The sequence below is a fragment of the Pelodiscus sinensis genome, chromosome 26, assembly GCF_052426305.1.
Source record: "Pelodiscus sinensis isolate ZL-2025 chromosome 26, ASM5242630v1, whole genome shotgun sequence".
Classification (NCBI taxonomy): Eukaryota; Metazoa; Chordata; order Testudines; family Trionychidae; genus Pelodiscus; species Pelodiscus sinensis.
The window spans coordinates 2,366,221-2,390,739 of NC_143077.1; the positions used below are offsets into that span (position 1 = coordinate 2,366,221).

At 59.7% G+C, this 24,519-nt stretch overlaps 1 protein-coding gene across 1 annotated transcript in view; it reads left to right on the top strand.

Moving 5' to 3' along the window:
- The window catches only part of MAN1C1 (mannosidase alpha class 1C member 1), a 72,662-nt gene that overhangs the window by 39,199 nt on the left and 8,944 nt on the right, over positions 1–24,519 (top strand). The window contains exons 4-8 of the mRNA XM_075908919.2: positions 12,597–12,712; positions 15,527–15,607; positions 18,348–18,442; positions 21,855–21,978; positions 23,768–23,861. Coding sequence (XP_075765034.2) covers positions 12,597–12,712; positions 15,527–15,607; positions 18,348–18,442; positions 21,855–21,978; positions 23,768–23,861 — 510 coding nt within the window. The remainder of the gene's footprint in view (positions 1–12,596; positions 12,713–15,526; positions 15,608–18,347; positions 18,443–21,854; positions 21,979–23,767; positions 23,862–24,519) is intronic.

Sequence of the window (24,519 nt, forward strand, 5' to 3'; positions counted from 1 at the left end):
GGGGCTGGTGGCTCCCAGTGAGGCTATTTGGAACCTGGCAAACTGGGGCCCAAAGTCTGTTTCTAGTTTTGCAAGTTTTAGGGGGAAGCCGAGACCCATCTTCCAGCAGCTGTGCCGGGGTGGGCAGCACTTTTGGCTGGGGGGCCACTCCCAGGATTAGGTAAGTAGTCAAGGGCTGCACTTTTCTTTGATATTGATGGGGGAGGTGCAGGGCCTGGGAGCTCCGGATAGGGACTTGGAGTCCAGAGTATGGGTTCAGGAGAGGATTCTGACCTGGAGGAGGGGTTCCACCCTCTGGGAGGGAGGCTGGGTGCAGAAGGGAGCTCAGGGTTAGGGGATTGGGGATGCAGGGTCCGGAAGGGGTTTGTGACCTGAGGCAGTGGGGGTGCCAGGGTCTGGATGGTGACCTGGGTGCAGGGTCTGGGTGCATGCGCGGGGGTGCAGAGGTTTAGGGTTTGAGCTGTGATGGGAGCAGGACAGGGGCAGAGAAGGCGCTGGGGTGCCAGAGGCAGGCTCTGGCTCGGAGGCACTTACCGTAGGTGCCTCCCGGCCAGCAGATCCCTCAGGCAGCTCCCTGCCTGCCACAGCCCCTCGCTCTGCTCAGAGTGGCCGGCTGTGGGGCCCACGTGTCTCTGAACACTGTGAGCTGGAATACTTTGTACACTGTGCGCCACAAACACAGCCCAGGCAGCTCCCATTGGCCAATTTCCAGCCAATGGGAGCAGTGAGATTGTGTTGGGGGCAGGGACAGAACACAGAGGCCTGCCCCAGGCTGGCAGCTTTCAGCGAAGCACATGGCCTCTGCAGTCGGTCGCTTTTAGCAGGGGGCGGGTCAGGCAGGGAACCTGCCCAAGGCTCCTGCAGGCCAGATCTGGTGGCTTGGTGGCCTGGACAAATCCTGCATTCTCTATTTTGCCTACTCCTGAGTCCGTAGCTAGCATCTCCAGGCACTGTCCCTCCCCCCATTCATTGGTGCACGGAACAACGGCATCACTTTTGTGTTTGAATGGAGAGGGAAGCTTCACCCCTGCCCTTTGGATTCAGCTCCAAGCACCAGATCATCTCTGTTGTTTATAAACACGTCGCAAGAGTTGAGTTCTCGGGCCCCCTACGTTCGAGCATCACGTAGAGATGGTGGTTTTCCTCTCCCAGAGCAGAATGCGCGACCCGCTCGCCACGGTGCATTGTCCGGCCCATTCGCCGACAGAGAAGCATTGTCTGACGTTACAAGCTGCTTCTTTCCTTCCCTGTCATAAGGCATCTGCCACACGTCCTGGGAGCTGGCAGGGCACTGTCTTGCTGGTTGTTTTAGCGACGTCTCGCTTCAATTCAGAGATGAATTAGCAGCCTCTGCTCGTTAGCTGCTCGCTGTGTCGTGAAGTCCAGGGATGGTTGTTGTGGATGGGGTGAGCGTGCTCATGGGAATAGGCCTGCTGAGGCCCCTCTCCTCACGTGGCACAGTCCCTCCATGTCGCATGTGAAGAAGAAATTCAAGGTGTAGAGTTGTTGCCCTGAGCCAGTCTGACAGTCCCTTCCAACAGACGAGAAGCAGGAAGCTTTTTGCTCCAGCTGTGTCTGTTGTCCCCTTGCCTAGCCTGTATCAGAGGGGTAGCATGTTAGTCTGAATCTGCAAGAACGAGAAGTCCTGTTACACCTGATTGTCCACAAAAGTGCATGCTCCAATAAATCTGAGAGTCTACCAGGTGCCACAGGACTTCTCGTTGTTCACACAGGCTAGACAAGAACCAACATCTCCAGCCACACGCCTCGCTGGTTGTTAAAGAGCCTCCGGTTGCAAGAGACAATCACGTCAGTTTCACTGACATCCAGGCCTTGTTGCCCAAATGAAACAACCAACGTGTCTCCCAAAGGAGTCTGTCATTGTTTTCAATTCCCACTGGGCGCCCTGCAGCCCACGGTCCTTCTTGCCGGAGTAGGACCTACAGGGCCAGTCCAGCCAACTTCTCTCTTCAGAAGCTCTTGAATGGAAAGGAGTTGAGCGTGGGCTCCAGGAGGCTGGGGTAATTAATAACGCAGTACACCAGGTACAGCGCCTCTCCGCAGAGGAGCCTCGCGGGTGGAGAAACTGAGCCGCAGAGGATTACAGTTTGGATCAGACATGCCTGGACTCGGTCCCACCTTGCCTGGTAATGCAGGTGCTTCTGTGCTGGGCATTTAGCTTCCATGTCGATGGCCTCCCCTTTTCAGTGCACAACAAGGATATTGTCACCCGGCTTTGGCCACGCCGACCTCCCCACTGTCAGCTTTCTAACTTTCCTTGTTCTGTCCCTCCCTAGCACCCAGCTGCCCTGCTTCAGAGAGACTGTGGGGACTTCATTGCCACTGACCGAACCCTTGGGGGCTTGAGGTTGGAGTGGCTTACAATTAAAATAACCACCGCAGCTGGAGGAATCCCTGAATTTAACCCTCGCACCCGAATAGCTACATCTCCTGGGGCGCTTTACTGTATTTGCCTAGTAGCTGTGCAGCACAGTTGCTGACACATGCTGTGCAGTGCAGGTAGAACTGTGATTCATTAACACTCCCTGTGAATTCAGAGGATCAACTCCTGGTGACAAAGGAACACAGATCGAGCGGTCTAGTAGCCAGATGTTTGGGCAGACCTCCTTAGTGCTCTTTAGAACTCTTCTTATTCCAGGGGGAAGCTGAGTCTCCTCGGTTGCAAACAGCTCTCTCAAGTCCTGCCAACTTTCTGTAGCTCCGTACGGTGAGATGTACAATAGGGCGTCGCATTCCCCAGCCTCGTAGACTCAGATTATCGACCCTCCTGTTTTCTCTGTCTTGCGGGAAATGATCTGTGCTTTTATTCTTCCTCACTTTGGGCAGGAAGGCTGTAACTTCAGAAGTGCATCTCTCTGCCTTGATATAGGAGTGCACTGGTTGGGCTGGTGGGTTTGAGTGAACACTCCAGTGAAGCAGATGGATTTCTGATGAATCTGCTAGCTATGTCTCAGAGCTTCAAGAAAATTAATAACTGCTTCTGCTACTCTGCAAATGTTCATCTAGCTGATTGTATTTTTAGTGCATGTAGGAGATACAATATTTGAGGGTTCTAGCTTTTAATGCAAGCGCAAAAAATAGTACAAAGAGGAAAAATATGGAGGAGACAAACATTTTGAATATAAAGTCTTGTGTAACGCCAGCAGTGGTGTCTATTTGGAATGGTTTATTTGGAGAGCGGAGACGAATGAAGCTGCTCAAAAGCAAATAGATGTTTTTATTTTCAGGAGAATGTGCTGATAAGAATGAAATGGATCTTTTGTAGTTCTTAGACTGGTTTTTGTCTCCTCGGTCTCTCTGCAGTGGTATTTTATTGCTCTGATGTAGTCTGCTTAAGGTAATGTAAACTAAACAAAGGGAGCAGAGTTACACTCATATCTCTTAAGTTCACCGACAAAACCATAATAGAAAATAAATTGAGTGAAGGCATTGACTGTGATCTAGTGTCATTGAGTGCAGAAATTCTGCAGTGTATAGAATATTGTCCCAGTTCCATTGATGTTATGGTAGAAGCAGTTTAACGGCTGAAGTAGTAGGATGTAAAGGGACTGTTTAATTAGGTCTTAATTCCGAATTTCCATTTCTTGGTGAAAAGGTCTGAAAACTGTTTGGTTACATTTGTTTAGCTTTTGTGTTTAATTGATACGTTCTGTACTAGCACTCTGCCCTCTACTCAACGCTAGTGATGGGCGAGAAGTCATTAGCAACTGGTTTGGTCCTTCTGGTTATTTGATCAAAGACTTGCTTTCTCTTGTCCCACCTCTTAACATTTCTGAATCTGCTCTAGATTCTGATTATGCCACTCAAAAGTGGTTTATCAGGAGCAGTTTCCATATTAGAATGCAATTAACAGGGTGGAAAAGTGAACCCGGGCGCTCTGGACTGTAACGTTGACACTGAAGGCAACACAAGGTTTGATGACGAACCGATTTAATTTGGGTGTAAGTTTGGTGGGCTGGAGCCCTTGTTAGCTATGTTTGTTAGCCTTCCGGCGCCACAGGACTTGTCGCTGGTTTTGCTAAAATAAACTAACAGATGCTTGTCCCAGGACTTTATTTTAGCTCTTATGTGCCTGGATGGTGGGGGAGGGAGGGAGTGAGTAGCGAATTTGCCAATCTTAAGGCGATTTCAAAAGAAAGGGTGGCGCTCGGCCTCGTCACATGGCTGACAAGTTTCAGGCACCAAAAGTTTGTTGCAAGGAGGGGGGAGAGAAAAATTCTTCTCCTTCACCTTTGAGGCTAAGCAATGCTCTTCAGTTGCAGCAAGTGAGGTTTATGCTGGATATGAGGAAAAACTTCTTGTGCCGTGAGATTTCAGAATTGCCCAAAGCCCAACAAGCTTCAGTTTGCTTTACTCTGGCAGCTGTCTGAATTGTCAACCCCTCCGTGCCGACCCTCCTCCTGAGTTGTGTAACGTGCTGCCACCACTGGCAGGCCGTCATGACCTGAGCTCGTGACCTGAGACCCAAGCCTTTGCCTGAGTCATGGGGCCAAAAGATCCAAAGTTCAATGGCCTCTGAGCGCTGTTCGTCGGCAGCATCGCGCTCCTGGTTTCTTTGCTCGAGTCGCAGGCTGTCAAGCCCCTGAGTTTTAGTTAAAACTGACTTGCTCTCTCCAAGTCTCCGGTGGCTTCGATCACCTGAAGAAGGAGCCTTGGAACTTGGCTTCTGCCCTCTGCCCTGCTGCAGCTCCCCGAGGTGCCGCTCAGTCGTGTGTAACGAGCGCGCTCTTCGTCTTCCATGGAAACAGCCCCCTCGTTCCTGTTCCAAACGGGGCTTTGGCACTAATTCTTGTTTTGACAAATACGATTTGACATAAGAATAGTGGGAGTCGGGGCCTTTCATTTTTGATCTAGGTTTACATTGCCGTGATCTGGATTCCTCCCCCTTTCTCTTGTTCCTTCCAGTTGTAAGCTTGGCTATAGAGTGAGCAAGAAGCCACCTGAAGTCTCTTTGCTCTGGTGCGTTGACACAGCCCTGCAGTATGCAAGCTTGCTGTGCAGCGGCATTGGCGCCTGGGATCACGGCGTAAGGTGTTTGCAACCAGCCCTGCCGAAAACAAAAGATTCAGTTTCTGTTCAGTGCGAATGCTGGCAGGCAACTGAGTCAGGGCTTCTGGGTCCTTTCCCCAGCTCCCCGCTCGTTCTCTCTCTGAGCTGGGTCCGGGCTCTCCGACACTCTCCATTAGAACGGGAGCCGCACTTACCCAGGGGCTCTGACCCACTCCACAAAGAGCTTTACCCCTCGTGAGGAATTGCGGGGTCGAGTCCCCGGCCCGCCAATGACGTCCGTGTTCTGGGTCTCTCGGCGGAGGTGGCCAGGGGCTCCCGTAGCCCGCTCGAGGCGGCACCCGGATGTCACGATGTCTGCAGGGGCTAAACAGATGGGCGAGGCCTCCGAGGAGACAGCGGGAGAGCTAATGGAGAAGGGGCAGCGCTCCCAAGAGCCGGCGAGGAGACGTCCCCTGGCCAGGCCTGGAGGGCCACCGCAGCCCCTTCTCCATGCGTCGGAGGCAGGAGGCAGTGTCAGCTCTGCCCCTTGCACACAGCGAGCAGAGCCAGGGAGGCTGGCTGGTCCTGCCATACCCTCCAGGCCGGAGGAGGGCTGCCGAGAACCGGAGGCATTTTGGGGAGGGCCCTGGGCTGTGACACGTCTGATCAGAAGACGAGTGGGGAGGGCAGCAGGCACGGCGGGGTGGGGATGCCCAGCTGAAGAGCTAGTGGGGGAAGAGGATTCCCATTCGCGCATACGAGTGCGCGGGCGCGTTCTTCCCGTCCCGCGGGGCAGCCCCTGCCGAGCGCAGTCCGGCCTTGCCTTGTAACCGCCCCACGGAGCAGCCTGTTTGAGCACCTTGGCTAGTCACATGAGCACGTTGCCGCGCTCGGTGCCTCTTCAGCGTCCCGCAGGAAGAGGAGCCGGCCAGGTTTTACCCTGCACGAGCGCGTGGAGGGTTACGAGTCCAGGTTGGGCCTCCTTGGGGCCTGCCTGCTCCCAGATGAGGGGTTTGCCAGACCAGGGAAGGTCATTTCTGGCCCCCCTACTGCCGTCCTTGCCCTGCTGGGCTTCCCGGCTCCCTTGGGCAGCCCAGCTAGGCTGCACGCTGGGCTCTTCCCGCTCTCCCCACCCAAGCATCAGGCCGGGCTCCTGAGCCCCCACCCCCGCAGAGCACTGGGACTATCTGGTCCTGGAGTATCCGTGGCTGGACCAGAGCGTCTGCCAAGGGTCCCTGAACGCGGAAAGGGGCCCCTTCCGGGTGGGCTGTTACTTTTCATGCCCCCTTGATTAAATCCTTCTGTGGCAAAAGGGGAGCGAAGTGAAATCCGTGGTGTGGGCACGTGATCCGCCGGCGGGCTCTCTCCCCGCGGCCGGCCCCCCTCCCATGCCACTCCTGGCGCCAAGCGAGCCCTCCCCCCTCCACCCCCCCGAAGCAGGAGCGGAGCCGCGTGAATTGCAGCGGTTGAATTTCAGACCTGGACACTGGCTGAGAAGCGAGCTCCTGCTCCTCCTCACCGCGGTATCCATGCTGCAGGCTGCCCCGGCTTTCCACACTGGGGCGGTTGGTCTGGCTGCTGAGGGTGGGCCCCACAGAGGAGACCCCGGCCGGGGTAGGGGGCCGACTCTTGCTGCACTGACACTCGTCCAAAGGCTTTCCAAGCCTGAGTGAGTTGAGTTGCTGGCGTGCCTGGGACCCGCCCGCTTGGGCAGAGCCCCTTTGACGTCCGGCTTTGCCCTGCGATGGCAGCAGCGTTGTGCTGGGGGTGACGTGGATAACCCGAGTCGGAGTCTGGCAGAGCCCAGATTAGCCTGGCTCCCAGGCCCATGCCCCTTGCGACTGGCGCTGCGCCGGTCCCTTCTCTTCGCAGCGTTGGCGTGCCGGGGCCGTGTCGCAGCCTGTGTCCACGGGCCGGGGCCGAGGCCGTACCAGGCAATCCCAGCTGCTGCTTATTGAACGTGGGTGAATGGAGCCGCCTGTTTGGGGGGTTCTTTTCTGCTTTGATTATTATCGTTCATCGTGCTATTGGGACGACACAGCTGCTGTGTATTGGCCCAGTTAGTGCAAGTCTGTGTTCGCGTGTGAATGAACCTTGGGCTTCACTGTTCAGCGTGGAAGGGCAGAGAAAAATGGTTTCTTGTGTTCAGACAGGGTTGCCTGTAGAAAAGCAGGTTGGTTCAAGTACGTCTGATGGGGTATGAAAAATCCACCCCGAGCTGCAGAGCTCAGCTGACCTGCGTTCTCGGTGGGCAGCACAAGGGAAAGAAAACGTCTTCCGCCAGCCTCGGGGAGGTGGCTTGCCCCTGCCGATGGGAGACTCCGTCCTGTTGGCGCAGGCAGGGTCTGCCTGGAAGTGCCGTGGCGTTCAGGTATGACTGTCCCGGAGAGGTGGCTGCCGTAGGTACATGTGGATGTGCTGCTCGACGTTCCCCTCGTGGCCCCAATGAACCCAGGGCAGCAGGACCCGGCCAATCCTCGTGGCTGGCCCTGGTGCCTCGTCAGCCCGGCAGTCACGACCCGTTAGCTCCGCCCCCTGCCTGTGGGGCTGCTCCCAGGCCCTCGTCTGGTCTGTGTCCCGGGAAGATTCTTCCTGACGGACAAGCCGTTTGCGCTCTCCTCCTGCCCTGTGGTTTGGTTCCCTCCTGCCGGGGCCCGGCACCACCGGCTGTGGCTGTTCCTGCCCGGTGTTCCCGGAGCATCCGTCCCGCACCCGCCGAGACTGCCGCATTAACGTACTGTTGGCGGGTGAGAAGGCAGCTGAGTTAGGGAGTGTGGCTGGGACGTGGTGGGGGGGGCAGAAATAACACTAGCTCTGTCCTGCTGCCTTCCTGGCCATCGCTGCGGGGCCCGACACTCGGAGGGTGGGGGGTCGGTTTGCCCTGCATGCGCGGCACCCCCACTGGGGGGGGGGAGGGGTTGGTTTGCCTGGCATCCAGCTGGACTTGCCTCCTAGCACCTGACTTGTGATTCCCAATCTGTGTGTGTCTTGCCCCTGACCCTAGCTCAGGGGAGGGCAAATTCCCCCCTCCCCCGCGCTCTAGCTCCATCTCTGACTGCTGGGTCTGGCTGCCCGTGATCCAGCCCAGGTGCACAACTTAGATACAACTGTGAAGCCCTTGGCAGCCCTAGAATTGTTACAAATTTCATCTTCCATCGGCGTGGTGCCTCTCACTTACCTGTCGGTAGATGTTCGAAATGGGCGTCCGTCTGTCTGTCTGGCAGTGTGTTCAAGCGCTCCCTCCAGACGCTAGGAGCTAGGACCACCGAATTCCGCAGGCAGCGCCCTCTTGTCCTGGCGTAAAGCCAGCCCGGGAATGGGAACACGGAGGGGAGGGGCAGAGACGTGGGACATGGTGATGCTGAGAGGAACCGAGAGAGTGGCCAGCAGGCCTGGGGCTTTGGGATTTTGCCTGCCAGCACACTGGGTAAGTGGCACCCTTGGGAGGGGGGAGGAGGAGGAGGAAAGTCCCTGCCGGGGGAGGAGAATCCTGCCCTGAGCCCCCGAAATCCCCAAGTCCTGCCCTGACTCCTGTGTCGTTCCCCCCCCCCCCCGTCCTCGTCCTCCCCCCACACACACACAAACCGCCAGCCCCGAAGGACCCGGCAACGCCAGGCGAGCGTGCCAGGTTTTACAGTCCAGTTGGTTTGGTTCGGGGAAGAGTCCCGTGCGGACGCTGCAGAGCACTTTGGGTATGGTGCAGAAGGACCCTTGTGCAAAGCCCACAGGCTGCGGCTCCTCCGACATCCCTGTGTTCAGTGATGTTTATACCAACGGGTTCGTACAAGACCAGGACAGACAGTGACGCACGTGCTCTGGTGTGAAATACCGGGCCAGAACGGGAAGCCAACGCCACTCGGAATCAGGGCATATTTCTGCCCCCCCCCCCCCCCCCCCGTGTGTCATGTATTTAAAGGCAAATCTAAAAGGCTCTGCACATTCAAACATTATTTTTTATTTCCAGTAGCGCCCCCCCTCCCCCCTTCCCCCCCCGCCAAGTGGTGACTTTGTCTCTTTGACCCAATTTAGTTTCAGCAAATCCAACTTTCTGGGTGGTCTGAGTGAGCAGGTTGAAGGTGGGTTTTCACATCCCATTAAAGCGAGCCCGTTAGCGTGTTACTTGCCGAGGATCACAATTCTGTGCGGTGCCTGGGGCGATGCTCGCTCGTTTTCTTAGTGCTCTGCCCGTGTCCGTGCCGCTCAGCGCGGCTACGATTCTCCTTGCTAATAGAGCACATAAAAACCGCAGAATCATTAATAGCGCAGAATCATTGGGGTTGATAAGACCGGCTCCGCGCTGCTGCCGTTTTTCATACTCGCTGCATTTTGTAAACATGCTACAGAACCAGGATTTTTTTATTTATTTTTTTGACCCATCTACAGCTCTTCTGTAACGGCCGTTTCCCGAGCCTGTCCGAATGGATTTCTAGCAGTCGGCTCCAGCACTTCCCCTCCCAGTGTTGGTTGCTGAGGGCTCTCAGCCGCCCACCATATGTAGGCACACAGCCGCACCTTGGGTTGATTTTAGGGTTGTCTCTGTGCTGATTGTAGCTGAGACTTTTCAACCAATCTTGTAACATCACCAAAGTCCTTCCTGGGGGAAACAGGAAAGGACCAATTTCTGTCTTACTCAACATCCAGAGCCAGTCGCCTGGTTTGGGGAAATACTCTACGACTCTCTCCAGTTCAGCAACATCTGTGGCCTGGCAGGGTTTGAGTGAGCCGGATGTTCCACATTTCATGGGTGCAGCCAAATTTCCCACAGTCCCATAAAGTTTGTGCGCAGCACCCAGTCCTGACTCTCGGGGCTCTGTGCTGTGATGTAGCTCTCGTTTACCCCTCCACGTCGCTAAGAGCCCAGTGAGCGGGGGCGGCGTTGGTGGTGCTGCGAGGCAGTATTGACCACCTGTATCGTATTGATTCTCTGGTCTGGCACCTGTCAGGTTCCACGGGTGCTGGGCCAGAGCGGTTCAAAGGGCTTTTTTTATGCAAAGAGACTTTCAAGGTTTGTTGCTAGCTATTGCCTATTTTTCACTTTTTTTATGCTCTCCAGCTTGCTGACCCCCCCCCCCCCCCCCCCACCCCGTGAAGGCTTCTGGGTGTAATCAAGGGGCTGTTTCTTGTAGCACTGTGATCAGAACCATTGCGAGAGGGCACTCGTCCCACGAGGGCTTCTTTATGGGGAAGTTTTGTTTGTGGCTTAGCCCCATCCCTCAGAGCTGCTGAGCATAGGTCAATCTTGGGAGGGGGAAGGGGCCCGGTGGCAGGGGAGAGTGGTCACCCCTGGCCTGCCCGCTCCGGCTGTCCGGCTCTGGGAGGGGAGAAGGTGTCGAGGCTGAGGAAGGAGCTGTGGCGGAAATGGCGTGGTGCTGTCTGCCTCTTGCCTGTAACACAAGGGCACATCAGCACCTTCACACGCGGGTCCCGCTCCGCCGGGCGGGGTGACGAAAGGAAATGATGGAGAAACTGGAATTTTCCTATTAGGGGGATGGGCAGCTTGCAAGGACCTGTGAGTAGGGGTTATGCAGGAATCTGCAAACTCCGCGTACGTGCACCTAGGGCAGGGACCCCAGTTCTCTTTTAGGGACCCGTAGCCGCGGAAATGGCACTGCCGCTGAGACCCCGCGAGAACGCGTCTCTGCTGCCGTTCCCAGCACTACACCGTGTAACGAACATCCGGGACAGCGCCCCACGTCTCCTCCCGGGGCGCGGTGGTGCTGTCTTCTGAACGTCCGCCAGCCTCGTCCTGTTGCTTCATACGCAAGGCCTGACCGGGGCTTTCTGCCTGGTTGACAGGCGGAGCCAGGCGTGGGGTGCGTAGGCTTCGCTGCCCTCGGCTGGCGAGTAACAAGCATGCGCGTGGATAACTGTTCCATCAGTTGAGTGAGTGGCACTGTCCTGAGTCGCTCGGTCTGTGCTAAGCATCCCGGAGCGTCTCGCTGCTGCCGTCTAACGCCACATTGTGGAAAACCGTGAGTCATCAGAGGTTGGCACAGGGTTCTGCAGAACAGTGTCATGTTTATCGAGTGTCGGCCTGACCCATGGGAATGTTGTTCTTGGCCTCATCAAGCAGCTCTTCATGTTACGCAATCCCACCTGCACTGGGGTTTCTGGCGGCCCAGCTCCAAGGTTCTGGACCTTGGTCTTCTGTCACGAGATGTTCAGCCTCACAGTGGGGACGACGGCGTCTTGGGGACTCTGGGGGGCAGGGCTGAAATTGATTGTCCACGAGCATGGCAGCGCCGTCGGCCTAGTCGTGGTTGGTGAACGCTGCTTGGTTTCCGCAAGAGGGATGGCAGGTCCCAACAGCCAGTGGGTATCTCAGCAGGGGAGCGCCGGGGGCACGAGGCAGCGCAGACCCGCTGCTCACCTGAGCTGGCGAAAGCCACAGACCAAGGCAAAGAGCTGACCTGTTGGCTGAGGTGCCGCACTGACGGGGATTCTCACTTTACTCCTGACGCTCTGCTCCCCTCCGTGGGCCGCTCTCCGGCTAGCGCCGCCGCCCCAAATAGATCAGGCAAGTTTGACTAGGGTTGCCAGGTGTCCGGTATTGACCTGGACAGTCTGGTATTTTCGCCTCCTGTCTAGTAAAAAAAATTCAGAAAATACCGGACACCTAAAATGTCGGGTATTTTGAGATTTTTTTTTTCCCCAGGCAGGAGGCGAAAATACCGGACACCTGGCAACCCTACAACACACGCGGCAACTGGGCCTGGCCCTGGAGCCCCTGCTTACCTAGTTCCACAGAGAAACTGTGTTTTGGCTTGATCAATAAAACAAAATGGCTGCCGGCAAAAAGCCTTAAAGACCAAGGGGAAGCAATGCCTTCCCTGGGTCTTAATGCTCAACTGCTCCCATGTCCCTATCCCTATTCTGACTCTGCATGCACACTGAAAGGGGCCATGCTGTTTTAATGCTGTTTTACTATTTAATTTTTTTCTCAACAACTTTGGTCTCTACCCCCTGTCCCCTCCAGCAGAATTTTTCCCCAGATGTTTTTTTTTTTTGGGGGGGGGTATTTTTGGGTAAACCATCTGGCAACCCTATTGATGACTTAATCGCGGAGCTGGGCGGCTGTGTGTTTGGAAGCAGGCTAGAGAGGCTGCCCCCGATGGGCTGACACGTCCTGAGTTGGGCTGACGCGAGCCACGTTCCAGAACTGGAAAGATTTGCAAACCTGAGGAATAACTTTTGGGGCCCAGTTTCAGAAAGGTGGGGTGTCTGCCATCTGACCATCAGGCCCCTCCTGCTCTGGGCTTGCTGGTCCTGTTTGCAAGTCTTTGGCCCGCGCTCCTTGCGCAACCTTGGTCCGGTCCAGAGGCCAGGCGGAACGTTCCGGAAGCTCAGCGTAGGTCTGGTGCGGGCTGCCTCTAGTCCACAGCCTCGTGCCGCTGCCGTCCCTTGCGTCATCGCAACGGTCTGCTATTGCCTGAGCCCGTCGTTAGGGTTGGAGATGGGGGGGTGTTGAAGGGGCGACCCCTTCCCCAGCATGGGCAGTCGTCTTGTGTAGGAGGGGAATGAAAAATGCCCTGATCAGACAGGCCGGCAGCGGAGATGTAACCGAGCTGCTCTGTTTGCCGATGCAGGGGGCCTTCGCGGGGCGACCATCCTGGATGCCTTAGACACTCTGTACATCATGGAGCTGGCGGAGGAATTCCAAGAAGCGAAGAGCTGGGTGGAGAAGAGCTTTGACTTGAACGTGGTGAGTCGGCCGTCGGAAACCTCCGTGTGCGGCAGATGGGCCTGCTGCATCCCGGGGTGTCTGGTAGCAGCAGCGTGTGGGCCAAGGCGTGTCCTGCTGGGACAATCACAGCAGGGGAAATTGTTTGCCAGGGACAAATTCATGGATTGCCAGACCAGAAGGGAGGGCTGTGACCGAACAGCCCCTTGCAAAGCACGGCCCACCCCCTCCACCCCCCCAAGTGATCCCCGCGTCCAGCCGTAGTTCCCGGTTGAAAGGAAGGTCGTCGGCAGCATTGTGCTGACAGGGTGTAAGTAGCGGTCGACCAGAAAGGGCCTATCGCTCAGGGTTAGAAACTCCACAGGAACAAGAGTGTAAACAGGAAACCTCGAGCCGGCCAGCCAGCCACGTGTGGCTTGGACACCACGGCCTGAGTGCGTGCCCCCTAGATCTCACCTCCCCCGCAAGTCCCGTTTTTCTGTGTCCTAGGCTGGTCGCCCTGCTGTGGCAGCAGGAATGGTTTTACCCCCTTCGCAAATGATTGCTCCGTGAGTGGCCAGTAGCGCTGTGTGCTAGGCAAAGGCAGCGCAGGGCCCGGGCTAACGAGAAGGGAGGGGGATGGGACAGTTATGCCAGGGCTTTGAGTGTGGGGGGCACCGAAACATCTGTAACCTCTGGGTGAATGAAGTGCCAAGGGAGGGGTGTGGGGGGGCACATTTCTCCCCCCAGCTCTGGCCACAACCCCAGCGCTGGGCCATTGGATCAGGAAGACAAATGAGGAACTCCGCCTACAGAACCGCCCGCCTGCCGCCCCGTGCCGGTCCCCCAGCTGCAGAGAGGCGCAGTGTACTGGTGCGAGGGGACCGCAGCCGGCCGTGGTGGTCCATGGAGGCCGTTCAACCCAAAATGCCATTAGAATTGTAGTTTCCTGATGCCCGTCCTAGTTCGTGCGTGGGGCAAACGGCTCTCCCCATGTGAACAATGAATGCAGCTGCCTGTTTAGCAAAGCCTCGTTTGAGAAGGGCTGCTCGGCCTGGATCCCTAAGAGGAGCGTTGATAAATGTGGTTGAGTGCTCTTGAGTGTGTTACTGAATCGATAAACAAGGGAGCGAATCAAGGGGGAGATCGTTTCTTCCTGGCCCCCACGATTGATTGATCAGCAGAGATTAAAGTGAATGCAATAGATTGATCATTGGAGTCAGATGTGCGGTGCGGGGAGAGAAGGGTTGAAACTAATTACAAGTTGGCTTTGAGACAAGGTGCTACTTCACCAGGCAGAGGTTGCAGGGGCCTGACGTGGGCAGGGGATCCGGTTCAGAGCCGGAGGGAGAGAGAATTAGGAGGGGAGAGGGTGTCCTTCCAAAAGCGGCTGCGTTTGCTGCCGAGGGAATTTTCCAGAATGGGGGCGTCGAAGCCGTTTGAGCCACAAAGAAACCGTCTCGACACACGACGTTCCACAACGAGCCGTCAGCAACACGTCGCTCGAATGGCGTTTGTTCCGCCAATGGCCCATTGCACCCAGTAAAACCGGAGGTCCCGGTCTTGCCTTTAGAGCATTTGGTGGGCGGGACTCGAACGCTGACGCAAAAGCCCCTCCTTCCGCAGCCACGGCCCCCAGGAGAGCCGCGGGCAGTGACTGCAGGCTGAACCCCTCTAGTCCAGAACCCTCGGGATCTGACCAGCGCCCAACCAGAGAATTTGCCAGCCCATGGGAGATCCATATTGTCTAGCAGCACTGCCCGCACTGCCTCTGCTGCGGGGGCCCTGAGAAGATGCTTCCGGGTACATGAGAACTAAATGACAGCACAGAGCCCTGAGAGCCAGGACGGGGGCTGTAAACACACTGGTCCCCCGGCCACTGGGAAGGGACAGATGAGAGGCCGGGTCCCCTCCCCCGTGCTGAAGTCGCTGTGCTCTGGTCAGAGCCTCCCCGTGGGCGTTTTCCACGTGGTTGCCTGGCAGGCGTGCAGCCCAGGAGTGTGTGTCTAAGTAGCGCAGTTGGAAGGCAATTGCTTTGACATTTGCTGATGGGGACTTGGAATAAAATAGATCCTAACTAGTTCCAGGTGAGCGGCTTCCTGAGCGGTGCAGCGAACCGTGTGGCTGCGTGTTCGCCATCTCCTGGCAGGGCTCGTCCGTCTCCCACGCCGCGTGGCAGGGCCCTGTCCGGTACTAAGCAGGGCTGGGCATGGCAGATCCCTGCCTCCGTGGGAGACTTCCCAAGAAGCTGTGGGCACGGCAGGCGGCGGCGCTGAGCCAGCGCTGGATTAATGGCTCTTGGGGCCATTCAGAACAGAGCCCGGACTCCTTGTGGGCTCTCCGAATCCCTCGGCATTTTGTGTTCGCTCCAGCGCTCGGCATAGGGGCCTGGCTCTGCGCTCTCCACGGGCACCGTTTCTCCTGCTTTATTCCACAGACAGACGCGGTCAGACAGCTGCTGCGCTTCACCCACAGGCCATTTCAGTGGTGGCAAGATTGTCCCCGCAGCTCACCCCTGTTGCCCTCCGGGGCTGTGGGCCTTTGTGGAGAGAGCCCTTGGGGAGACATAAAGGGGGCGCTGGGTTACTCTGCCTCAATGAGGAGACCAGCGGCATGAGACTAACTAGATTTGGGCACCAGCTTCCTCAGCTGCATCTTCCGGCCCCCGAAAGCTGATGCCCAGATACAGGGGTTCGTCCCTCGTGGCTTTGGTGGAGGATGCTCCTGAGGCCAGGTGTCACTGAGCGGCCAGAGGGCTGTGGGGTGTGTGGACGTGCATGGGGGAACTGCACTGGGGCGGGCGCGCGGCGGTGTCACTTGGACCTCCCCGTCACTCTCTGCCTCTGGTCTTTTCAGAACGGAGAAGCCTCCTTGTTCGAAGTGAACATCCGCTATGTGGGAGGGCTGCTGGCGGCGTACTACCTCACCGGCGAAGAGGTTTGTGTCCATGCCCTGCGCGTCTCGTGGGGTCCCAAACGGGGAAGGTGCGGGTGCACTTGGGCTCTGGCGGCTTCCGGCGTGCTGCGCTGAACGTAGAGAATCCCTCGAAGACGAGGCTAAACCGGTTTTTTATGAACATTGAGCTCCCACTAAGAGTCTTTTAATGAAGTCTCAGACAATTGCCGTGCGCTCGCCATGCATGGCTCAGCGCTAAGGATCTTCTCTCTAACGATTTTAGCAAGATCGTTTTTCTGCTTGGTACATGGGTCCCTGCTGAAATGCGTTTGCAGCAATCTTGGCTTTTCCCACTGCCCTTGTTACTTTGTAGCCTAAACATAGGCTACGATCGCGCAGGCTGAATGCCCTGCAAGCTACGTGTTCGCTTATTAGTGGCAGCTATTTGTGAAATCCCCAAATGGCTGTTGCATTGGCAAAGCAGGGGCCAGGTTGTGGCTAACGACATCCCTGTGCGAGGAGCCGTTGTTAGTGTGCAAGTGTCCCGCACGGGGGGGTGTTACAAGTGCCCCCCTCCGCACAAGGCCACTGTGGAGAGGAGTCTGGTACAGCCCCCAGCTGCCGGGCCTTGGCGCTTTCACCCAGACTCTCTCAGCTCGCGCCTTTCGCTCGGGCGGTGCCTGATTCCGTCCTCGTGTGCGGCCCAGGCGCTGTTGTCACGTGGGGCTGCACCTTTGAGAAGAGGAGGGGTGGGTGGGATGACCCCCTCCCCCCGGCAGTGCCCTGCGGATCAAGCCCGAGACCTACCGAGGGAGCAGCCTTCCCTTCCAACGGGCACTAGGCCGGCAATGAATTCTGCCCCCCTCTTTCTCTCCCGCATGCGGGTGGCAGGGTAATCCCAGAACCTGGCTCCGCAGACAGTCCTGCTGGCATGTTCCAGCCAGATGTGGGGAGGTCCAGGGATTAACCGCTGCCCTGAATAGCTGGGGCAGACGGCCTGACCCCCTCTCCTCAGCGGCAGTGCGACTGGCCAGCAGCTGCAGGCCTGGGCCTTGAGCACCCAGGAAATACCCCTTTGGGGAGACGCCCACGTTGCTGCGGGCCAGCGTCGGCTGGGGGAAGCGGCTGGTCTCTGCCCGGCGATGCCGTGGGTTGGGTGCTGGGGAGACGCTTCCTAATGACGGTTTAGACGAGTCCCAGGAACTCGCCCTGCTGGGAAAGCACTCGCAGGTCTCCCGGCCCCTTGCGCTCACTGCTTCCATTGGCTTCAGCCTGAGCTAGCCAAAGCGCTCAGCAGACAGGCCGGTGCCTCCCCGCGCTCCGTAATACAACCCCACCGCAGAGCCAGACCTTTCGCCTTTCTGCTGCGGGAGCAAGCGGCCGGAGAGCCGGGTCCTCAGTGCACGTCTCTGCACAAGGATTTCCCGCTTGCTTCTGGCCACGGGGGCTGACGGGGAGAGGGAGCCAGCCTGGGGTTGATCTCCTGTCACTTACAGGCTTCTCTTGCTCCAGGCTCGTTCCTTGAGCACAGATAACTGATTGTGTGGGTCTGCCCCCAAGTAACAGTCTGTGGTGGCTTTGTGCGGCGAGCCCCCTCAGCTGCGGTTTGCTCAGAAACCCTGTAGCTCGGCAATCCGGAACCGAAAGGCGGAAACTTGGCCAGAGGCCAGGGACCCTTTCTGGAACGGAGCTGTGCAGAAAGGCGCGTGTGTTTGCGTGTAAAATCCGTGTTCTCCAGCGTAGCGGGAGCTAACTGCCTGCTTTGCAAGCCGCTGCTGGCTTCCTCTGTAGAAATCGCCTCCCTGGCCGTAGACTCCGATAGGAGACCTGTGTCCCCGGCGGTGCTTTGCAGAAGCTGCTCTCGGCCCGGAAAGGCAGGGTCTCGTGCCGATGCTCCGAGCAGAGCCCCGGCAGCTGCAGCGGGCGGCGTTTGAAGTGGAGACCTGACCCAACAATGCTCTTGGCTCAGTGGTGGAGAGGAACAGCTCCAGTGGCTTCGGGAGCAGGGCTCTGGGCGCGTGGGCGGATGGCTTGCTTTCGCTCAGGACGCAGACGCACAATCCAGCTTCCCTGCTGTGCTGCCAGCTAATGCAGAACTTGGCTCCGAGTTGAAGGGAAAAGACTCGGTGGGTCTGAGAGTCCCGAGAAGAGCTGGCTGCAGCCGGGGCGGCTCGGCCCTGCACTCTCCGGCAGCATTGAGTGGTCAGCGCTGTGCGTGGGGTTCACTGTTCTACTTCAGTGAGCCTGGGGTGATCTCGGCTTTCACCAGGAGACCCTGGAGAGCACGGGGGGGTTGGCCCCGAACAGGGCAAGAGTTGACAGGCTTGGCCGAGTGAACCTGGAATTTCCAGGTTCAAACCCAAGCTCACCAGGAGCGTGTCCAGAGGAGACGGACTCCCAGGGGAAGGTTCCCACAGGTGCCGTGGTGCCAGCGCGATTCCAAGCCCCAGGTCAGACGTTAACAGAACTGACCCTTGAGCCTGGTAGAAAGGGAGGGTCCCTGTGTTGTGACTTGAGCCCCGGTGGGAGGCCTTTGGGATCCTGGCTGGTCTGTTGTGGACGTCCTGGGGCATCCCTCATTTCCGGGCCAGATGGAAACTTCCTCGGGGGGTTGATTCAGGCCCATCCCAGTGTCTAGGCCACTGGTTGAAATGAAAGCCCTGGACTGTCGCGTCGTCCTTGCCCACGCAGTAACGGGGGTGTCGGAGGGTGTACGGGAAGGCGAAGGGTTAAAGCCAGCAGTAAATCATCCACGCTAACTCTCTTCCTCTTTGTCGAACAGGTATTCAGGAGCAAAGCTCTAGAACTTGGAGAGAAACTTCTACCAGCCTTCAACACCCCCACCGGTATCCCCCGGGGCGTCATAAACCTGGGCAGGCAAGACACTTGGTTGTTTCCCCCTCGTTAGCAGCGGGTCATTGGCCTGTCCGCTTGGAGAGGCGCGACGAGGCATTTGGCCCCTAGGAACCGTGCTCCATTGTGCCCCAGCGTCCTGTCTCTGGCCGTGCGCGGCGCAGGGCGACTCGGCTTGCAGCAGTTAGAGGTGGGATCGTGCTGAGCCGGGGCGGGTGTCCCTGAGCACCTTGCCGGATGCCGCTGAGGGCCCTGCGCGCCCGGAGTGCCTCCCTTTCTTTTGTGCCACTCATCCGCCCAGCATCTTCTGCCGCTCTCCCCCGACTCTCGGAGAGCCGCTGTGGCAATCGCACTCCAGGAGGCCTCTTGGCAGCCCTCAAGGGTGACTCACGTTCAGGCCAGCTGCGTTGTATTGATTTTTAAGCAACCCACACTTTCTCCCTTCGCTTCCTGGCAGAGCTGCCCTCCGGACTCGCGCTTTCCCACCCACGCTCTCCTTTGGGATTCGTGGGCCTGCTTTTAGGGCTCTGCTGGCTCTGCACACTTGTGAGTGGGCCGGGCCCGAGGCCCGATCCGCCCGGCTCCATGCATGGGAGCTGAGAAAGGGGCCTAGCAGGAAACACCAGCTTTGCATCCAGAGGTGGGTGAGCAGGCGAGGTCCGTGTAGCTGCCTCCGCAGCAGGCGTGTCGTTGGTTCGGCCGCACCTGCCCTTCAGACAGGCTCAGTGACACGCCTGCGGGTTCTCCTGACGCTGGAGCTCACCCGCGGGACCGCAGCGAGCTGAGTTAGTCGGTGTCTGCAAAACCAGCGGGGAGTCTTGGGGCACCGTCCGGACTAGCAGAAATTGGGCAGAAGCTTTCGTGGGCTGGAGCCCGCTTTGAGGTGCCCTGGGACTCCTCACTGGATTTGCCCATCGAGGCGGTTTGGGTGGCCAGGTGACACAGGGTGATCCATGGCTCGGGTGTCCCCGTCGTCCTCTGCTCGGCTCACCCGCAGTGACCACTCCGAATGTCTCGCCGCCTTCGCTGGACCCTTCCTGGAATGGGGAGTCTCGTGTGCTGGCTTTTGTCAAAACAATCCTGCGCGCCCCTTCCATGGAGGCAGATGCTGGACACTGCCCAGCCGTCCTGAACTCGCCCGCTGAGGGCCTGGCTAATGCTGGAGAAAATCCGACGAGCTGCGGTGTCCTACAGCCAAGAGCCTGCGCTACCGAGAGTGCGGAGAGGAGCCTGCGGCTGGGCTGGGGTCGGCGCGGGAGCGAACTTCTCGTGTCCGGGGGCGGGAGGAGCTGCCTGCGTGGGTCCCGCACGTGGGCTGGTAGTCAGAGCGGCGGGATACGCTTCCCACCAGCCAGACGGCGTCCCCAAGTTTGCTTTCACGTCCCTCATCCCTTTCACTGCAACTTCGCAGCCAGGCTCTGCTCAGAGAAACCCACCCAGCCAGGCCACGGGGCGTTTCACAGACTTTCCTTGAACGTTCTTTATCCAGGCTCTGAGCAGAACAAAAGTCCTGGCACGGGGCCGGTTCTGTGTCGACTGAGGGGAGCGATTCCCTGGGGGGCTGCTGCCCTCGAGCTCTCAGGCCCTCCAGCGGCCCCCGGCCTCTGTGCCATCGCGGGTAGCTCGAGAATTCCTTCGCTCCATCCCCCCCGCCTCTCGACCGTCGCGTTGCCCTCCGCCCCGTGTCTCCGGGGGCCGAGATCCTGCACCCGAACGCTGCCTCCTGCTGCTGGCTCTGTCCCAGCGCTCGGTAGGGAAAGACGAGGGTCCTGGAGGGCTGGTCCAGAGAACCCCCGAGGCGGTTGTCCCCCTGCGGAGTGAGGGGTTTGCCTGCCCCCTTCAGGGATGGACCGCGGGCCAGCCCCATTGGGAGAGCCAGCGCGATGCCCCGCAGAGATCGCCGCCAGGGCCGGGCGGAAGGAGAAGACGTGGGGGGGCCGTGCCCTGCTTTGGGGCGCAGGGGGGAGCGCTCCCCTCGCAGCTGTTCCCTGCCTGGCTCAAAGCAGGAGCGTCTGTCTGGTGACAGGCCGTGCGCGCAGCAGAGCTCCCCCTCCTCCAGCGAAGCCTGCAGGTGCCACCTAGCGTCCCCCGCTGGAGCCAGGGGGTAGAGCGGGGGGCCCTGGCAGCATGGGGCGAAGTCCCGATGTGCCTGGGGCCCCGGGAGCTCGCGCCCGCCCAGGATGAGGGACGCAAGCGACTAGTCGACTGCCCTGTGAGCCGGGGCTTTCCCAGGGAGGCAACTCGGCTCGTCGCTCCCCCTCCCCCTCCCCGCACTGCCTCTGTCAGGCACCAAGTGGGGGAGCAGGAGCTGGTGCCGGGGAGGCAGCTTAAAAGCCGGTTCCCCCCCAGCACTGTCCGTGGGGGGAAGGGGAGGCGGGCGACTCCCGTACATTTCAAAGGGAGCGGCGCAGTGAGATAGCGAGCGGCCCTCTTACCGACTATCGAAATTCCATCGACTACTCGATGAGCTGATGAATCGCTATGTAACCTCCCCAGAGAGGGCTGCTCAGCCTCCCATGGCCAGCACTGCAGAGGCGCGTGAGACCCGGCCCCTCAGGGAGAGGGCGCTTCCGTGTCTGCGGCGGTGGGCCAGCGGGCCGGGAGCTGCCCCTCGGCGCGGGGCTGGCGGAACGGGAGAGGGGGGCGCAGAGGGGCTGGGGCAGTAGATCCAAACAAGCGACGGTCCGAGTGACAACAATCTCCCTTGTGCCGCGCCGGACAGTGGGGCGCGACCTTTTCAGCCACGACCCCCAGGATAATTTGAGCAGGGCGGCGCTTAGATCCTGTTGGCCAGGGGCTGGGCCTGGCCATTGGTGGCCCCCCAGGAAGACATCCGTGACCCCTTTGGGGGTCACCACCCACGGGTTGTGCACCACGGCTGTAGGCGCCTGTGGCCTGCCGGAGGTGGACCGGGAAGGGAGGGTGTCAGGCACTTAGATCCTGGGCTGTTTCGTACACGCCATGTCTGGCAGTGTTGGCCAGGGGGTGGGGCCCCGTGGGGAGGGGCCCCATGGGGCCCGGGCCTGAGTTCCTGTTGGAGAGCGAGAGTGGCGCAGCCAAGCAGGCTGTCAGCGCAGAGTCCAGGCTCTGGATGAGCCCGTGGCAGAGGGGAGCCAGCTGGGAAACGTGGCTCAGAGTCCACGTTGCCGGGGGCCCTCGGGTGGGTTCGCGTCGCGGGCTGGTGCAGACCCTCTCTGCGTCGGGGTCGTGGTTCTTGGGGATTGCTCCGACGCGTCCCTGCAGAGCTGAGTGCGCTGTGGGGCCACGTGGGGCGTTGAACGCCAGGTCCCCGGGGCCACTTGGCGGAAGGCAGAGCCCCGCCCCCGCGCCCGGCTGTCGCGCCAGGGCATCGCAGGCTCTGTGGCGCTTCGCTGCCGGCTTGCGGAGAACCTGGCGGGTTCGCGTGGTGACGCAGCTCCCTGTTTTGTCCTCCCAGTGGCATGAGCTGGAGCTGGGGCTGGGCCTCCGCAGGAAGCAGCATCTTGGCAGAATTTGGCACCCTGCACCTCGAGTTCCTGCACCTCACGGAGCTCTCTGGAAACCCAGTGTTCACTGAAAAGGCAAGTTCTAGCGATTCCTACGTGCCCATCACCCTGGCCCCTGGGCTTCTGGCACAGAGCTGGGTGCAGCTGCCCAGAGCTTGCTCCACAGCCCTTTCCCTGGGGCCACGAGAGGAGGCCACTGGGGGCACATGAGCCCTGGTGCCTGTCAGCAGCCAGAGGGGACTGGCGGGGGGGGGGCTGGTGCCCATAGCAGGGGAAGCGAAGCAACACGGCCCCAGTTCGCCCCCTCCTCCAGCCCCATCACTCGGGGGAGGGGCAGGAGGGCCCCACGCTCGCTGCCGGGGAGCTGGGGCCACGTTGCTGCACTTCTCCCACCTCCGCTTGTGAGCGCGGGAGGGAACCCCTGCTAGCAATGCCCCTCCCCCCCTTCACCTTGGCCGCCTCAGGTCGGGGAGAGGCAGGGCAGGGGCAGAGGGGAATTGTCCCTGCTCATCCCTGGGCTGGGGGCCCCCTTCACTGGATGCTCCTCCCCCTTCCCCGCGCCGGGCGCCCCCGCCTCTCCTTCGGTGACAGGCAGAGCGCATGTGGCCGCAGGCCTGGGCTCTGGGCGGGCCGGGGAGGTTGCTCACGGGGCCCGGCAGAGGGAGGGAGCCGGGGTCCCTGTGCTGCAAATGCCAAATTTCCTAAACGACTCGCGTGTGCAGCTGGCCGGCGAGTCCAACGGCTCCTCCTGTGACGGGGGCTGGAGCCCGGATGGTGTTTGGACTCGTCTCGCCTGCGCCGTGGCCTCGCCCTCGTCTGCCTGAGGCTCTGTCCCACGCGGGGTGGGGGACGCCGACGGTTATTTTGTCTGTTTGCTTTGGCGCCTCCCCATCCTGCTCCCCGCAGTGGGGGGACCGGCAGGCGCCTGAGGCACTTCTGTGCTCCGGCCTTACTACGTTGAGGCGAGAAGCTAGCGCCAGATCCAGAGGCACCGGCTCTTGGCTGGCTGGGGGGTCCCGCCCGCTGGTGGCTAATAACTTGGGCGTGTTCATGTTCCTGCCCTGCACCCGCGGAGAACGCGGCTCTGAACCGACGGGAGCGGGAATGCTCCGGCCATCGGGGCTGGCCCAGAATTCCCTTGTGTGGGGAGGGGCTGGCTGCCGCCGCCGCTTCGATTCCCTTTGTAACGTCTCCATTTCAAATTGCCGGGGGGGGGGGGGGGGGTCAGTTCATCTTCCAGAGCCCGTGGGAGCAGCTTCCTGTCCTGCTGGATCCCCCCTCGTTAGCGTTGCCAGGTGCTCCCCGAGGAGCCTGCTCTGAGGGAGACAAATGGCTCCAATTAGAATCCCAACCTCCCCGGGAGCGTGATGGATGCATCACACCCAGAGCCCCGGCGCGGTGACAGGCCTCCGACCGTTCTCCCTGTGGCTCCAGGGAATCGCCTGAGAACAGCCTGTCCCCGGCTGCCACCCCGTGTGCTTGCCGCTTCGGGGCCGGGGGCATGGGACGGGCGAATGCCTGTCGGGTGGGAGATGCTACGTGGTCCTGCCCCGAGCGCAGGTGACAGGACGATGGGGCTGGGGCTGCACGGCCCGGTTATTGCGAACAGACTCCCCAAGGAGCGATTTCAAGATGAGCTCACTCCTCTTCGCAAGCAGGAGTCGTTTCGAAATAGCAGCTGGGAGAGTGGTCGCTCGCCTCGTGATTTCGAACCAACTCCCCAGCATAGACGTGCCCCCGCCGGCGCCCCGGGTTGCTGCCAGCCCGACGATGGGGGGACGCTCGTGGCCGACTTCTTCCCAGGCAGAGCAATCGGTCTGGCCCGAGAAGACTTGCCAGTGACTTGCGGGTTTGCTCTTTCTAGGTGATGAACATCCGCAAAGTCCTGAACCGACTTGAGAAGCCGCAGGGCCTGTACCCGAACTTCCTCAGCCCGGTCACTGGCAACTGGGTGCAGCGTAAGTATCGCGCTCGCCTCCTGCGCTGCGCCCGGCCAGGCTCTGGCGCTTTTCCGCTCCTCTGCAGGGGGGACTTGGAGCTGGGACCCTCCCCCTCGCATGCCGCTCAGGGGCCTCCTTCGCCGCGGGGATCAGCTCCATGGAACCGGATTGAGAGTCCAACCCCAGCAGCCTCCAGAGGGAGGTCGAGGACCCCAGGTAGACAGGGCAGGGTTGTGCTCGACGAGCCTTTAGCCACTGGTGTGTGTCAGGGTCCCACCTCCCTTCGCGATCCCGTTGCCCTGCCTGGGGGGGACGCGGGGGACGCGGCTGGTTACTCTTCGTGCAGCCAGTGAGAAATCACTCGGAGGAGCGGTGAGAGCGGCGTTCGGGATGCTGCCCTGCAAATGACCTGAGGACGGACGGAAGGAGGGTGCCCTGCCCCGCCCCGCCACATGCACCAGCAGGCCCATGGCCCCGGCACTTGCTGCTGGATTGTCCTGGGTCTGCCTCCTCCCTCCTCCTGGGGATGCCACCCGGGTCTGGGGACGGCACAGGGCCCAGGCTGGTGCGCGAGGGAGGAGCTGGAGGGGGCCTGAGGACGGCAGGACCAGTGCAGCAAAACGAGGCTCTTGATCCTGCTCTTGCCACTTCCACCTGCCAGTGCCCAGGGGAGACG